The 17,756-nt window shown below is 48.0% G+C and overlaps 1 protein-coding gene across 3 annotated transcripts in view; it reads left to right on the top strand.

Moving 5' to 3' along the window:
- The window catches only part of SLC22A23 (solute carrier family 22 member 23), a 185,730-nt gene that overhangs the window by 116,664 nt on the left and 51,310 nt on the right, over positions 1-17,756 (top strand). For all 3 annotated transcript variants that reach the window (XM_058432132.1, XM_032140432.2, XM_032140431.2), the window contains one exon: positions 13,331-13,499. In XM_058432132.1, the coding sequence (XP_058288115.1) occupies positions 13,331-13,499 (169 nt within the window). The remainder of the gene's footprint in view (positions 1-13,330; positions 13,500-17,756) is intronic.

Here is a 17,756-nt window from a genome sequence, read left to right as displayed (position 1 = left end):
GAAGGGAGGGAGTTTGGGGGTGACAACTTCACAAAGGGAAATTTATGCCCTGCCTCTAAGCAGAAAGGTGGGTAGAGAGCTTTTCTTGCATCTGCTCTTTCTCCAGTTGCCTTCAACTCAAAATAATCCTTATGCGAAAGTAGCATATTTGCATATTTCAAGGTGACATACTCTGAGCCCTTTCACAACTTTGTGATCTTGTTCCACATTCCTTTCACAAATTTGGAGACCCAGGGCCTGAGGGAGTCCCCGTGGATCACCGAGGCCGAGCCCAGCCTGTGGCCTCTGTGCGCCTGTCGCCAACCGGGCTGTCCTTGCCCTCTGTGGAGCCCGAGCACATAGCACACAGGAAAGACTTGCCCGGGTCCTTGCCCTGTTGACTCTTGTCACCTTCCCACCAGGGCTCTGCAGGAGCCTGGGCTTGAAATCTAGCTCTTCCTTTTACTAACTGCGTTTACGGGAGTCAGTGAGTTATTTTTTCCTGAGCTTCAAATAAGAATGTTAACACTGGGGGCAGGACAAGGCAGGATTTAAAAAAAGGGGGGGGGGGAATTTTAACACTTAACACAGAGCTTGTTGTGCAGATGATAAAAGGCACTATGCCCAGTACCTGGCACCTACAAGGCCTCCCTGAATACTCACCACTCTCCCGAGCAGCACCATTGGCAGCTCTGTAAATGGCACCTCTGCCTTAGGCACACGTAGTCACTGAGTGCAACTGTGTGGGGTGGGCTGGCAATTTGCTTCAGCAAACAGGCCACCTGGCTCTCCTGTAGTTGAGGCAGCCCTGAGGAACTCTGTGCATTTGTGTTCAGTGCAGAGCCCTCAGAGGCTACATTCATGACGGATACGCATGCCCTTGTGTAAATATGCTTAATAAAAGCTAGTCTGCCAGGAGCGGTGGCTCACACCTGTAATTCCAGCACTTTGGGAGGCTGAAGTAGGAAGATTGTTTGAGCTCAGGAGTTCAAGACCAGCCTGGGCAATGTAGCAAGACCTTGTCTACTATAAATTTTAAAAATCAGCCGGGCATGGTGGCATGTGCCTGTAGTCTCAGCTACTCGGGAGGCTGAAGTGGGAGGATCATTTGAACCCAGGAGATCAAGGCTGCAGTGAACCGTGATCACACCAGTGCACTCCAGCCTAGGTAACAGAGGGAGACCTTGTCAAAATAAAATAAAAACTACAGTCATTTCTTCATTTACTCAGTTTGTTAGCTGAACACATTGGGTAATAAATTTCCACATGGAAGTTGTGCCTCTCTCATTTCTGTGGTCTGATTCAGGGAGTGTTGAGCATCTGGTAAGTGCTGAATACAATGCTAGACGTTAGGAAGGACACAGGTGACAGAGTGGTTGGTGGGCTCAGAATTTGGACTGACATAGCATTTTTAGCGGTATTGAAAGAGAACAGAGCTGGGCTTTAGGGGCGGTAACCTGCCAGCAGGATGTCAGATGGATTAAAGGGAAGAAAGAACTCTTTGGTAGCAAAAGTCCTGGTCACAGGTGACCGTGGCAGTCCACCTGAGAACAGTGTGGGCGTGGCATGGACGTGCTGTCTCCTCCTTGCCGCCACCCAAGTGGATGATCTCACACACACTCTCACTCGCAGCCTCCCACCTTGTTGGGAAACATTAGCTTAACTGCGAGTTAGGTGAGGTGCAAATCTGTGTGTGTGCATTTTCTACAACTTCCAGCAGCCACTCCTAGGAGAAGAGTCCAGATTTCAGTCAGCTCATTTATAAACTCAGATATCTTATTAGGTTGGTGCAAAAGTAATTGTGGTTTTTGCCATTAAAAATAATGGCACCAATCTATAGAACTGGAGGGAGAGATGGAGCCCCCAGGAAAGAAGAGCTCAGCATCTATTTGCCAGCCCAAGCTGTGCACCCAGCAGGGCATGGGTGTGATACATGCAGTGTGACCCGTCGAGTCCCTTGTGGGGGACATGAGAGCCCTGCTCACTGAGGGGGCTACCTGATACATGGGGCGAGAGGAATTTGCCACAGAGATGGCTGAGACTCTGGGAGGACACTGTCACTAAATTTCCTGTGCAGGACTTGGCTGAGAACTAGCGTTCTGTAGTGTTAGAGTCCTCATGGCCCTGTCCACGTGGGCAGAAAATCAAAGGCAGACACTGTGTGAGACAAGCTCTGTCAAAAACAAGATGGCGCCAGAGCAAGATGGCGTGGGGTGTCAGAAGGCCTCGGATCCTCTGCCGCTGCTGAGGATGCACCGTTTTGCCTGGGTTTAGAGGAAGACTTCTTACTGCTCCCACCTGCTAGTGTTTTCCTCAATCACAGACCTGTTTCTTGAAAACCCCTTTCCAGTTGCTGGCCTGATCTGACCCTTTGTTTCATTAGCTGGTGCCATTATGTTGACTAGAACACGAAAGGACTTTCTGATTTGGTAGAGGAGGAGGAAGCTGATTTTAACTGCTGTATGTTCTATCAACTTCAGCTTTTGTTTTTATTGTAATCTCCATCTTTACAAAAACCCAAAAGTAATCCTAGGGACTTGTATTCTCCAAAGGCAATGTGGTGAGAGGCCCAGAGAGCCCCTGGTGTGGAAATCACAATTTGCTTTTGCTACCAACTAAGTCTGTGACCTTATGTTCCCCTTGAATAAAATACCAGGTTGGACAAGGATCAGCAGCTGCAGACTGGCAGTGTGCAGTCAGACCCTGACCCTGCTCATGTTCTGTGTGACCTAGACAGCGTTTTGTTTTCTAATTGAATTTAAAGGCCTTTAAACTGGGCAAGCACCAGGCGATGTGCCACAGGCTCTGCCCCTAGCACCTGGCAGGCTTCACACATTCCTTATCTGCCTGGCATTTGATTCTGCCAACCTTGGTGGGTGTTCTCTGAGTTTCCTTTTATCTGAAATAGGCTGAGAAATTTTGAATTTCTCTGCAACTTCAGGTTTCTTGTGCTTCTGCCTGCTTTGCCCTTTGGGTGTTGGAAGAAGTTTTTTTCATTGGAAAAAAAAAAAAGTCACATGTCTGCTGTTGGTTAAAAAGCCAACATCTACGCTGGGCGCAGTGGCTCACACCTGTAATCCCAGCACTTTGGGAGGCCGAGGCGGGTGAATTACCTGAGGTCAGGAGTTCAAGACCAGCCTGGCCAACATGGTGAAACCCCGTCTCTACTAAAAATACAAAAATTAGCCAGGCACGGTGGAAGGTGCCTGTAATCTTAGCTACTCGAGAAGCTGAGGCAGAAGAATAGCTTGAACCCGGTAGGCGGAGGTTGCAGTGAGCCAAGATTGTGCCATTGCACTCCAGCCTGGACAACAAGAGTGAAACTCCATCTCAAAAAACAAACAAACAAACAAAACAAAACAAAACCAACCAACATCCAGTTATCCCAAGGCCAGTAGGCCAATAGGCATTACAAGCTCTAAAGAAGCTTTGCTTTGTTTTATTTTTAATATGCTAATGCTACAATGGAAAAATTAATTATAGGATCTCAGGGCTGAGATGTATAAAACTCTGCAGTGTTCAGAACACTGCTTTTCAAAGGGTGTTCCCTGAAGCAGCAGCATCACCATTCCCAACCTCATCCGCTTATGAGGAGGATTCGGTGGCTAATATTTACAAAGTATACTGCAGTGATTCTTCACCTGGAGCCAGCATCAGAATTACTGCACAGCTTGTTGACACAGATTGCTGGACCCAACCTCAGTTTCTGATACAGTAGGACTGAGAAGGGCGCTGACTCTGTGTTTCTGAGGTGGTGGCCCCAGGTGAGGCTGCTGCTGCAGGTCTGGGGCTACACTTGCAAACCACTGTCCGGGAGGCACTCTCCTCTGTGTGATTGCAACATGGGGAAGCAAGAGGGCAGGGATTACCATTTTATATAGCATGGTCAGGGCAAAGCTTTGCTTCTGGGCAAGATCGCACTTAGAGACCTGAGAAAAGGAGGAGGGAGACATGCACCTCTCTGGGGAGGACAGACAGGGAGTGCACAGCCCAGAAGGGGGATGTGCTTGCTGGGTTAGAAGAGCAGCAGGGAGGCCAGTGTGGCTAAAGTGGAGCAATGGGGTGGGGAGGGGCAGGTGATGTGGTCTGAGGGATGCCAGAGTGGTGGAAATCACGTGGGTCACTGTGAAAGACTTTGCTTTCACTCTGAGTGGAACAGGAGCCCTTGGAGGGGGACGTGTGGTGTGAAATTATCTATCACCCAGGGTGATTGTGATTTTATGATGCTGCCTCTTCTGAACTGACCATATTTCAGGGCAAAGAGCTGGCCCTTGTTGCTGAATGCAAGTTCTTCCTTCCAAAGTAATTCAAGGTGAAAACAGTGCACAGCGAAGGATGGAATTAGAAAATCAGATCACCATTTTGCACTCCCTAACAAAACCTTTAGGGAAAATGTTGACGAACAACTCTAGGATGGGAGGCTGAGGTGCCGCCGCTTTGCTCCATGGATCAGTGGTAGCATCATTCCCAGTAGGTGACCCCCTGCGGGGCAGCACCGTGATGCACAGGCACCAGCTGCGATACGCTCTTCCAAAAACCTGAACCTGGCTCTCACCAGACGTTAGGTGGAACTTCCAGTTTAGAAATTAAAACAGGGCATGAAGGAACACATGAACAACATCATGGGAAAGTCACATAAAACCAGCAGTTTCTTCAAGTGCCATGGGGAAAGAGGGTGGGGGGAGGTCTGCTCTAGATTGAAGGAGAATTAAGATATGTAATATGTGGATCTTGTCTGGATCCTGATTAAAAAAAAAAAACTATAAAGAGACTTTTTTGAAGTAATTGAGTAGGTTGGACACAGACTAGATATTGAATAATATTAAAGAAATATTGTTAATTTTGTTAGATGTGAAATGTCTTTTTTAGGAGAGACATATTTGTATTTAAAAGTAGAATGACATGATTTCAGGAATCTGATTTAAAATATTACAGGGAAGAGAGAGAAAGAGGCAGAAGAACCAAAAGGGCAAAATATCCAAAATATTCATGACATGACTCTCTCTTCTTTGTGAATATATGAACATTCAAAAGAAAAGTGTTTTTAAATCCACATGCAAGAGAAGATGGGAAAATGAGAGAAGAAGAGAAAAGGAAGACTTACTTGGAAAGACTAAGTTGCTAATAATTCTTCTCTATTTAGGAGTATTATGCCAAAGAGTAAAATGTATTTACTATTACTAGATGTTACACAGTAATGATGCTATGAACTGGTATTGAGATCTATTCTGTTTACCATACGCCCAGCCCGATTCCCTGATTGCTTGCCAAGCTCATGAAATAATGACAATTGACGATGACACTGATGATGAGAAATAAAAGATCATCTTCCCTGCCCTCCGACAGCTGGGGAACTGAGAGCATGCTGTTATGGGACAGAGCTTGAAGTAATTTAGGGCTCGGCTATTTGGTCACACTACTCAGAGGTTTCACATCTGAAGGCCTGTGAGGCTTCCATTTGCTCAAAAGCATGATATAATTATACAAACATGGTCACTCACTGCGTGTGATTTTGATCCGTAGAATGGATAGCACCAGAAAAACTGAGGATTGGGAATTGTCACTTTGGAACTGGTTGTTGGAAAACCTGGGTGGTAAACTGTGCTGTCCACCTTAAAGCTATCCTGTCCCATCTCTGCTCCTTCACTTAGCTTGAAAATGAACGACAGACCTGAAATGAAAGAATTCCAGTGGATGGGAGGGGATTCTGATATTTGAAGTCATTCCTCTCCTTGGCTGTTCCTGCTGTTTTTAAATACTAGGAGACTAAAAGTGTCATTAACTTAAATTCTTAAGCATGTGCTGCTGAGCATCAGTCTTTGTTTTTAAACAGAAGAGATTGCTGAGCATTCAAATCCCTATTCCTCATTTGAGTCATTATAATGTTAGTTTTAAAGAAAAAACAGAAGGTAGTAAAATCTGAAAGGAAACTGAACTCTGTGGCTCATGTTGGGTTTTATGGTTGATTTTCCTCAAATTATTATCCACATATGAATATATAGAACCATGATGTGGACTTTGATGAGTTCCCACAGAGGGTGCCAGGCCAGCCTCTACAGAGTCACTGGCCAGTCTCTTCCATGGTGACTATAATTGATTGGGGGTCACCAGTAAAGTGACTGAACTAGGGAGGAAAAAACGTTTACATTTATTCATGCGACAATTATCTGAGCTTCTGGTGTGTGTCAGGCACAGTCCTAGGCTCTGAGGAGCAGCAGTAGGCAAAACCTAAGAAGCCCTTCCCTCCTTGGAGCTTAGATTCTGGTGGGGCACAGAGGAGGCCGTACCTGAAGACAGCTTCTGCCTGCAGCAGAGATATGGGGTAATACAGGGGAAGCCGGCTTCAACTCGCATCTTGTTTATTTCTTAGCTGTGGGATCTTGAACTAGTCACTTAATCACCCTGAGTTTCAGGGTCCTCTCATGTAAAATGAGCGTTAAAAACAATACCTACATAATACAGTCATTGTGCAGATTAAATGAATTTAACTCATGAAAAATACCTCCCAAAGCATTTAGCTTTCAGCAAGTGAGAGCTGTTACTTTGCCTAGTACTGCAGACATGATAGGTATTCAATTGGTAGTTGATTCAGTATTTCTGCATTTGAGCATTTAATGCCTATGTCTACATGTCTGGCAGACACTGGAATGTGATCTGTAAGAAATACTTAAAATTTCTCTGTTTTTTTAAATTTTCTCTTTCTCTAAGTGGAGAAAACTACTCTTTCTGATTCTTCTGACCATGACTTTGGGTTGGCAGATCTTAAGTTAAGAGGAAAGAGGACGTCTTCCATGCAGAAGGGAAGATGTAGAGCTGTAATAGCAACCTTTTACAGTCATACCCTCAAATGCTATTTGGGTCTCCATGACTGGCAATTTCAGGCCCTTCTGCTATAATAAGGAATTCCACAATCACATGTCCCAAAGTCTATTTTCCAGGATTCTGGGGGCCATGCGTCCTTGCCTGTGGCAGTAATTATTGAGTGGTGTGTTCACTTCCAGGCCCATTTGGGGAGTGACAGGAAGGAGGGAGGGTGCAGGAAGAGGAGAGAGGCTCGCATGGTGGTCTGGGAGACGGTGGGGCCAGCGAGTAAGAGGAAGCTCCCCGCAGTTCTCCACCTTGCCAGGGAGGGGCGCAGTCCAGGATGTTGGGGCTGTCTTCAGAGCACTCTGATGGTCTCCAGGTGGGCACCAGCAGCCTAGGGCCAAGCCGGAACCAGGTTGGAGGAAGCCCAGCGAGGCAGGCAGCATGGCCAGCCCTCCGGTCTCTGTTGAGAAAGCTGCGCCTCCTTCCTTTCCACATTTTCCTGCTGCTGGTGGAAATGGACTTCTAGTCTATTGGGGGAGGGGAGGAGGGCTGGGGGAGGGGAGGGGGGCGGGGGGGGGGAGGAGGGCTGGGGGAGGGGAGGAGGGCTGGGAGAGGGGAGGAGGGCTGGGGGAGGGGAGGAGGGGGTGGTCCACTTGTAAGGACAGCAGCTTTGGAGAAGTGGCCTCTTTGAATCCTGTGTGTTCCGGGGCTGGGCTGGGCAGTGGGATCCCCAGGCCCCCGTGTCCTAGTGGCCCAGTCGGCCTTCGCAGAGGCTTGCCCTTGGGAGAGGATGGCCGGGCCGTTCAGCAGTGGCCTCTGGATGGATTTCTCATTCCGCAGGCCTGTTCCAGGAATTGTGTTTAATTTGGGAGCCTGAGCAGCGTGGGCAGACGCTGTCCTTTCCTGAGCCCATCTCACCTCCCTCTGCCAGTGAGTTGTGCAGACTTGCCCTGTCCTGAGAGTGGCCTTGGGCCTGTGGAGTGCCCGGGGCAGCTTAGCAGGGTGGCCTCGTGTCTGTGAGGCCAGCGACACATAGGAAGCCTTCCGTGGCTTCAGTATGAGCTAGGTGTGCTCGAGTGCTTCATGAGGGTCGTTTTCTCATGACCACCCCATGTGGTAGGTACGATCGTTATCTACCTTGGATACAGGGACACAGGCTCAGAGAGGCTGAGTAACTTCACACCACCCAGGAGAGGCCGGGGAGGAATCTAACCCCCACCACTAGGCCAGAGCGGGCGCCTCATCCCGTACCCTGCATGGCACGCTTTGTTCCGTGGGCACAATTCTGTGAATTCCTGTCCTCTGGCTTAAGTATTGTCAGTCAACTTAATATATCCCTTTGTTACTAGCCAACTCCAGTCCAGAAAAATCCTGTACTCTCATTTCAGAGAAGCCAGGAGCACTTAGCAATCCCAAGAAAATGTATATTCTCTCTACGGTCACAAGCATTCAAGAGTTTCTTAAGCATATTTAAGGAAGAAGAAGTGTTGTGTTTTATTCATTTGTGCATTATGGGAGGATGGGCCTTTTTTTTTTTCAAAGATTGGCTTCAAAGGGTTTTTTAAATTTCATGTATAATCACTGAATCCAATGAACAGTTAGATCAGTGTGTGTGTTTGTGGGGGGTGAGGGAGGCGGGGGGAGAATGTTAAAACTTTGGCCACCCCTGGTATTTCTGGTGGGCAGATGCCTTAGCCGCTGGAGCTGGGGCCGAGCCCTGCTCAGTAACACAGCTCGGGGCTTTGCGTGCTCCCTGGGGCTCCTCCCTGGGTGCTGCAGTGTTTTGACAGACGGTCCCTTGAGCTTGGCAGTGCCCTGTGAGGCTGGGACCTGGTCCAGGCTGGCCAGGGAAGAGAAGCAGCGACAGGATGAGAGAGTGGGGAGTAAGAAGGAGAGGGAGGGGGGTGCAGCTTTGGAGATGGGCTTCATGGGAGGCCCTGTGTGATGTGCAGGAGCCCCTGACCTCTGCCTCAGAGTTCAACCAGAGAAGAGGAAACAACAGGAGATAGTTAGAGATTTTCTGCGAGGAATTGGTCCACACGACTGTGAGGGGTGCCCAGGCTGACATCCATGAGGGGCCAGCGGGAGGGCCAGCCATCAGGACTCCAGGGCACAGGGGTGGGCACTGCCATCCACAGGTGGAATCTTCTTCCTCCTCAAGGAAGCCTCTGCCCTATGTTCAGGTCTTTCAACAGATGAGGTGAGACTCACCCAAATTATCTAGAAGCCCCTCGCTCAAAGTCAGCTCTCTCCCAGCAGCACCAGGGTTCCTGTTTGAGCAAATGCCTAAGACTGCAGCCCCGCCACGCGACACATCAAACCCCCACACCCCACTCCCTCAGGCCTTCCTCCTCCGTCACATGCAGTGTCTACCCTGGGAAGCGCAATGTGCTTTTCCTCCTGAAAATTTGTAAGAATCTGACGACTTCCGAAAAGCATATCTCCCAGAGCTGTGGCCTCCTAACAATGCCACGTTTCTATCAAAGCCTCCGGGCGGCCTCTGTGCTCAGAGTTACTCATGGTCCCTGTTGAATCACTGACCAAATGCCTCAGTTCAGTCTCAGCTACGCACTGTTTCATTCTCACAACCCTCAGTAATTTATCTGCTTATCGACAAAGTATATCTAGTTGCCAAGAGTAACTTGTAAGCATCCTTCATTAAGGTGTTAGGGGAAAAGGAACGGTGGTTTGTTTGGTTGGTTGTGTTTTAGAGACAGGCTCTCACCATGTCGAATGAGACCAAAGCGTGACTTGGCAATAATTATATTGTTATGCAGGTTGGGCATCCCTAATCAGAACATCTGACATCTGAAATGCTCTAGAATCTGAAGCTTTTTGAGCACCTAAATGACACCACAAGTAGAAAATTTCACACATGACCTTATGCGATGGGTCACAGTCAAAACTTTGTTTCATGCACAAAATTATTTAAAATCTCATATAAAATTACCTTCAGGCTATGTGTATAAGATTTATATGAAACATAAATGAATTTTGTCTTTAGACTTGGATCCCTTGCCCGAGATATCTCGTTATGTGTATGCAAGTATTACAAAATCTGGAAAAATAATGCACGAGATTGTAACACATAGCACTTATGTTCTAGCACTATATGCTGTTTAGTGCTCAGAACACCCCATTTGGCAAACAACGAAACTGAGGCACAGAACACCTAACTGACTGCACCAAGCTCGCAGCTTCTATGTACCAGGAGCAGGATTTGAACTTGGGCACTCTAGCTGCGGAGTCCAGGCCTTTAACCACAGCAGTGGAAGTGCTACATGCTGGCCACTTGAGATAGTTTAATGTTTGAATCTTTGATGCATCACCCAAGGTATTTTCTTGTGGCCTTTAAATGTTTTACATAATCAGGGGGAGTCATGCTGCCCATAAATGAAAATCCACTAAAAGGATTTGGATTTGGTTCCATTGGCAAAGAAATTGATTCTAGCAAGTACCAGGACACAGCTGCCAGCCAAGGTCTTCCACGGGCACTGTGGACGCCTGCCTGTGAGTGATCTACTCTCCACAGTAGCCAGGCCGTGAAGGAGCACTTTCAAGCTCAAGGCCAGTGGCCCTGGCCAGGCGGCTGGAACCATCTTCAAGGTGTGGGAGCTGCTGCACCAAATGCTTCTGCTTGCAGAGCCCAGCAGAAACGATCCACCTGCAGTCCCCGTCCCTCCTGATGGATGCCGGGACTCAAGGCTTAAATGTCCTCATGTGTTCTTTCCTCTCCCACTTCCAAAAAAACTGATTTGTCATCTTCCAGAGAAACTTGTGATTAATGGCAATCCTCAAGTGCCTGCAGTTTCTTAATCATTGCTTTCTTTTACAAAAACATCTTTATGGCCACCTTCGGAATATAGTTAGATTGAAGCAGTTTGGAAAGATTTTCTGGTGAGTCAAGACAAAAAAGGTAGTTAACTGCAGATGGCCACACCTGTGTCCTTACATCTAGCCACTGTGTTTTTCCATTGCCTAGGCGGGAATGCTAAAATACACCGTCTCTGCTGGAGTGCTCTGCATTTTCCTACCTGGTGAAATAAAGTCAAGGGTGTGCTAGGATTCCTAGCCAAATCAGAAGGAGTGGAGAGGTCAGAAAATTATTCCACTTCTCCAGCTCCCACAGAGACGTCTGTGAGGCAAACCATGCTTACAGTTTCGCAGAAACACGGGGAGCCAGTGCTGCTCAAGGAGTTCTCTGAGGAGCTCATTACCATGCAGATGCTGATTCTCTAGGTCTGGGTGGGGCCTAAGATGCTGCATTTCGAACAAGCTCGCATGTGATACCGACACAGCAGGTTCACACACTACACTTGAGGCAGCGAAGAGTTAGGGGCCACACCGCCCACTTATTTACAGGAGAGGATTGAGACAACCTTTGGAAGAAAAACTATGACCGTTTAATAATTGTCATATTAACAGTCACACTAAGAGATGTGCCAGCCATGGCAACTCACTTGTACCAAGGGGAGACTGAAGCCAGACTGGCCCAGCAAGGGACCATTTTCCCTGCTCATCTCCAAACCTAGAACCTGGTCTGGGCAGTGGCCTCATGATCCCTTGTGTGACATCACATCAGTGTAGATTAGGATGTGGGGTTAGACATCCCAAAGGGGGACTCTGGTAAAAGAAGTGCAGTTGCAGATATTTTCATTGTATCATGTCACTAAAGAGAGGGATTGAAGAGAAAACTGGCAAGCAATATATGTCTGCTGTACCAGCAAACCATTGATAGGACGCCGTCATGCTGTTTCCATATTATCTCTTTGACTTCGTTTAAAGGTTACCTGGATGGCCAAGTGCTGAATTTCCTTATCTGATACTAGCCCATGCCGAGCTTCCAACACTGAATTTACTTACCGTGGCTAATGTAGATTTCTGGTTTCCATAGCAGCCAATTTACTGCTTGTGCTTAATAAATGAAAACAAGACCTACAACTGTTAGTCTTTTCTTAAAAGACCTATTTTTCTTTATTATTTGTAAGAGCAGAAATGCCAGATCTGGACCCTGCCAGGTAGTGATCTTTTAAGTGAACCTGACCTATGGTACCAAAAGGAACAGCATCACAGCAAATGGCTGAGAGTGAGCCATTTAATCTTGTTTTTCTAATTAAATGGTAGAAACCTCTTTATAAGCAATAATCAGTGAAATCTGGTTTCTCTCTTGTTCACTGATAGCTATGATGATGATCTGTTTGCTTGTGGCTGAGCAGGAATGGAAATTCTGATGGCATTATTATTTTTTTCAGCAGATGAGCTGCTGTAGGAATTGGCTGGCATAGTGCCTTCTCCTTGTTAGGGCTGGTAATATCCTTGTAGCCAAGCATAATTCATCTGTTCTCTCTCTAGTTTGCTTCCCTTATTGCCTTCTGACCTCCTACCTCTGCTGTGGTCTCTAGACAGCCAGCAGATGAGCTGTCACAACTGATCCATGGAGCCCACCATCCGAACAGCCTCCAACACACAGGCATAAAAAGTGTTCTCTCTGAAGGGTCTGTCTTCTTCCTCCTCCTTCCTCTTCTTCTTCTTCTTCCCCCTCTTCCTCCTTCCTCTTCTTCTTCTTACCTTATGTTTAAAAGAGCAAGCAAGCAAGAAACCTTTAGAGAATACTGCATATTGCAGGAGAATCGCAAATACATGTACATGCTTTGTAGGGAAAAATATATATATAAAACCCAGCGGCTTTTTCTACTATAAACGTCTTTCATTATGGTGATTCATGTAGTAGGTCTGTATTGTTGAAAATAGACACTGTTTTTGGTTTTGGAGCTACAAAGATGAATTAGACATGGGCCTTGCCCAGGGGGCGGTGTCCAATAGGGACAGAGAAAGGATGCATGACTCACCCGTGTTGCAGTGGCCCACAGAACCCCCGCGTGGAGAAGGGGCTTTCTGGTAGGGTCATTGCTATATGATCTGAGTCAGCCTTATTGTTGGTTTTTGTCTTGTTTAATAGACAAGCTGAGACTCAGCTCAGTCTCCGTCTCACAGTGTGAGTAGGTTGCCTGGAACTCGGAATGCTCAAGGAGCCCTGGAGTGAGAACCAGAAGAAGGGGTGGGTGGTGCATGTGGGTGGGAGTGAGTCTGTGGACATGCCTGGTGTCCTGTCTGGAGGTGGAGATGGCCCCTCATACAGCATCATGGACAGGAAGGAATGGCGACAGGGTGGGCACGAGGGGGGAACGTGCTGGACAGCAAGCTCACTGACGTCTGGAGAGCAGAGGAAGTGGGAACAATGGGCGATCTGTCCCATAGGCAGCACCGTTTCCTGGTTTCTGAGCTAAGCTCCTCTGAATTATAGCATCCCTTTGTCATCGACTAGCCCTGTAGCCTTGAACAACCATCTCGCTTCCCTTCCCAGTTGGAGCCTCAATGCACCCGTAAAACACTGGCACACCACATAGGACACTTGTGATGGGCAGCAGATGAAAACAGTTTCCGTCGTTGGTGGGTTGAGCAGTGCACTGGCCCAGGTGCACCCAGGACTCCTCGGGCTGTCGAGCTGAGCACTCATCTCTCTCTCATTGGTTCTGTGTTCTAGGAATAGAGCTGTGCCCCCCTGGAAAACGGTTCATGATTACGATGGTGGCGAGCTTCGTGGCCATGGCGGGCCAGTTCCTCATGCCCGGGCTAGCCGCCCTGTGCCGGGACTGGCAGGTGCTGCAGGCCCTCATCATCTGCCCCTTCCTGCTCATGCTGCTCTACTGGTCGTGAGTATCCTCTGCACAGCACCCTGGGCTGGTGCATCTGCACATGCTTCCTGAAGGCCCGGCCCCGGGCAGGACACACGATCCCCACACTTCCCACTGGTTGCAGCTTGTGGTTCTGTCTGAGAAGGTTTTCCTCTCTTTTAAAAAAATGTTATGGTTTAAATTTTCTGTCTTGGAAAAATGTTCAAATATACATAAAAGTAGACAGAGGAGTGGAATGAGCCCTTCACCCAGCTCCAAAAATCTGCAAATCCACACTGGCCAGCCTGGTTTCACACCTGCCTGCTACCCACCCCACGGGGTTATTCTGACATGAATTTTTATGAATGGATTTGCAGGGAGGTGGGGGTCTTGTGTTAGGAGGGGAGAATTTGGAGATACTAAAGAAGGGATGTAGAAAAGTCCCCCTATCTCTTCTAGGTGAGGGGTGGGCAACCTTCAGCCTGTGGGCCACATCAGGCCCACTGTCTGTTTTTGTAAATAAAGTTTTATTGGAACACAGCCATGCTCGTGTGTTTACATAGATATTACCTGTGGCTGCTTTCTGGCTATACACAGAGTTGAGTGGATGCAGCAGGATGGTATGGTATAAAGCTGAAAACATTTACTATCTGGTCCTTTACAAAAAATAGCTTGCCCACCCCTGCTCAATATCAGTCCGATATGCCTTTTTGAACTATGGGTAACCTTAAGTCTTTTGACTTGCTAGCTTCAGGGGGGAAAAAACACTAAACACACTGGTAAAGGGGGTTTGCCCTGGACAACTGGGTTTTTTTAAAAACTCTCCAGGGAATTAATGTTGAGTCAAGATTGAAAAACACTGCTCCATGGATAGAGAGATGTTGACCCTAAAAATGACACTTTTACCTTTTTATAAATGCTGTTTTTCTTCCTTTCCCTTCCTTCCCATCCCCCTCCATCCTGATACTCTCACCTTACCTATAAGTAGATTATGGATGTGACCCTGTATTGCTACTGTTTAGTCAACAATGAAAACCAAATTTCTGGCCTGCAATCAGTCTTGTCCTTGCTTTAAGGGTTCACTGGAGCTGAGCTTCCTTTGCTCAGGTACCTGAGAGGGAAGAAAGCATCTACCTTTTGGCTTAGTGGTACTGCCCCCCGCCCCTGCCCTGGTAGTAGATGTACTGCAAGGGCACAGGTGTGGTTTCCCCAAGAGCCTGGTTCTTGCTCCCTGTGTCACGAGGACCTCGGCAGCAGCAGGGAGCCAGCAATAGCAGATGGGAAAAGGCCACCTGCCAGAGAGGCCACTCAGCAGCCACCGCTACCTGAACTGAGCTCCTCTGCTGGGACCGCCTCCAGCTCTTGTCCTAGAGTTGGATGTCCAAACCCCTCCCACAGCACAGCCATGTTCCAGGACAGCCCCTGTGCCCCAGCAGGGCCTTAAGGAGCAGATAAGGAGCAATAGTTTCCCTGGAGAAGGATGGAGTGGGCAGCTCTCTTCCTTCTATCTCCTAAGGAAGCCTTTCTGCCCCCTCCCTTGTGGCAGCCTTCGCTGGGCTTAGCTGTTTCAGAGTTCAAGGGTGCTGATTTATCTAAAAAATGCTTCTCTGTGCTTCCCACTGTACTGGGCACAGATGGCAAGCACTTTGCGATAGTAAATGGCTCCACCCTCATATCTCAGCAGCCCATCCTATAGAGGACAGAACTGCGGTCCCCTGACCCCCGCTGGCTCATGTCAGAGCCTGGACCTGAAGCGGCTGACTCTTGCCACACTTGGCTGCTGTCTTCCCCTGCCTGGCCCCTATTCGTTGTTTGCTCTTTAGAGATACAGTACTCCAAAGCACCAAGTAGGCTGCCGGGCACCCTGGTGCATGCAATAAATACTTGCTCATTAAAGGAAAACAAGCGACTTTCAATATTTTGCCACCAAAAGCTGGTCATGCTGGCTGGTGCTACAGCTCACCCCCTCTCCCCAGCAGGCCCCTGTCTTCCCTCAGTTTCCATCCCACGTCCGCACCCCGGCAGATTCTCTCTGCCACTTCCTCTGCTGCTGGCCTGCACCAGTGTTCTCTCCTAGGCTAGGAGAACAGGGCACAGCCTCTTGGCGACTCATACTCCTGAGAGGAGAGGTCACACAGGGTTGTTTCCCTCACCCCAGGCTCTGCTCCCACCTGTCGCAGGCAGGAGGACACCTGACAAGGGAGAAGTGGCAGAGAAGGTCTTTGCAGAGCAGCTTCAGTTATGCAGGGCTGACCCATGTGAGAAGGGCCGGGTTTTTGTTTTTGTTTTAATTTTAGAAACAGATTGAGGTTTAGTGATAGGCAAGGTAAGGCATTCATTGATTTCAATATATTCTAAAACCTCAGAAAAATTCTTTGAAATACAGAGTTTTAAAAACAAATTATATAGCTTTTGAATAGACATCCGGGGGACTTGGAGAAGTAAACTTGTGTGCATGTGTGTGCGTGTATGTGTACGTGTGTGCATGAGGATGGTGGTCAGCTCCAGCTCTGCAGTCTGGGTAGAGCTGGCCCAGTGACTGGCTGTGCTGCCTCCAGCCTGCCTCACACCTCTCTGAGCTCGCATTTTCTCATGTCTGTAAAAACTGAGTCATAATAGTTCTTATTTCATGGGTTGTTTTGAAGATCGAAATAATACACGGAAAAGATATGCATGGAGGGGCAGTCTGAAGGAGGCTCGGACAAGGAGCCTGGACCTCTGCCACTTAGTAGCTGTGTGACCCTGAGCAAGTCGCTTAATCTCTCTGTGCCTCAGGTTCACCAGCTCTGAGTCATCGTGGTCAATAATGGGGTTGGGAGGAATCAGTGAATTAATGTATGAGACATTTAGAACGGTGCCTGTCACTTAGTGCCATATGTATATTAACTGCCATGATAATCATAATTATTTTCATATTTATATTACTATTAAGGTGCTTAGTACATGTATGCTCTATAAATACTCATAAATAGTAAATATTAGTCACTGCTATTATTATTATTGCGTCCTCTTAATATATATATATGGGAGTCTGGGTGTAATGGGGGCAGGTTAAAAAATTGGTGGTGAGAAACATAAACCACCTTTGCCTACCAGCCTTGAAAGCCTCCACTAGAATTACTGGCTTTAAAGGCCAATAACTGCCTACCCTTTTTTATCGTCTTCCTCCCATCTGCTGCAGTGGGCTCTGTTGTTTGACAGGATTTGAAGTGGCCCGCTGGGGAGAGGGGGTGAGCTGTAGCACCAGCCAGCATGACCAGCTGTTGGTAGCAAAATATTGAAAGTTGCTTGCTTTCCTTTAATGAGCAAGTATTTATTGCATGCACCAGGGTGCCCAGCAGCGTACTTGGTGCTTTGGAGTGCTGTATCTCTGAAGAGCAGACGGGGGAGCACGTACATTAACAAAGACTGGAAACCAAGCTGCACGAGGCACAGTCCCCAAGGGTCGGCTTCTTGGGGGTAGGGGCAGTAAAGACAAACGTGTGGGGACTGGCCAGAGGGGATCTTCTGGTTGAGATGGTAGACTGAACAGACAGGGACCCCTCCACACACACATATAAATGCTGGATAAAATATAGCAAGTTTTAGAAGTACAACGCTGAGCTCCAGTGCAAGAAAGGGAAGTTCCCAAGGGTCAAACCAAGGAGGGACTCCCAGCAGGAGCAGACACAGAGGCAGCTCCCAGGGCATCTGAACCAGAGAGAAGCATGAGGAGCCTGGGTTTCAACACCTGCCCGGGGGCTAGAGCTGAGCTCCCAGGCCTCTGATGCCGTTAGAACTGAGCTCCTTCAGTCAAGCCAGGAGTCAAAACTGTCAATGGCCACAGGACTGGGAGATCTTTGCCTGCCACAGGGACACAGCCCAGAGCTGGCGGACTACCTTGGACCATGGGCAGAAAAAGGTTCACCCTGAAGAAATTGGAGCCTTGAAGTCTGCACCACACAGGGCTGTGTGTTCCAAATTCCAGCTGCTCCCTGAGGCTGAGATATCAATGTCAGAACCAGTGAAGCTCATTGGACCCCTCAGGGTCCAAAACACAGCCTCCCACAGAGGCATCCAGGACTCACACGGAAGAAAATTCTCTTTAAAGATGAGCTCACAGGCAAAGATCACAGATCCACGGGGAATCCACTATGAGGGCCCAAACCTGTAGATTGGGGAGTGTGCATCTCAGGAACTGTAGAAAATAGAGGAATCTGAACGGGCAGTGAAGGGAGCTGGTATTTGTTAAGCAGCCACGCTGCCTTATGCTGATGCTGTCGCCGGTGCCAGGTGTTCTAGATACATCTCCAGAGC

The sequence above is a fragment of the Hylobates moloch genome, unplaced genomic scaffold (assembly GCF_009828535.3).
Source record: "Hylobates moloch isolate HMO894 unplaced genomic scaffold, HMol_V3 SCAFFOLD_20, whole genome shotgun sequence".
Taxonomy (NCBI): Eukaryota; Metazoa; Chordata; class Mammalia; order Primates; family Hylobatidae; genus Hylobates; species Hylobates moloch.
This window is presented reverse-complemented; position numbering and strand designations above follow the sequence as displayed.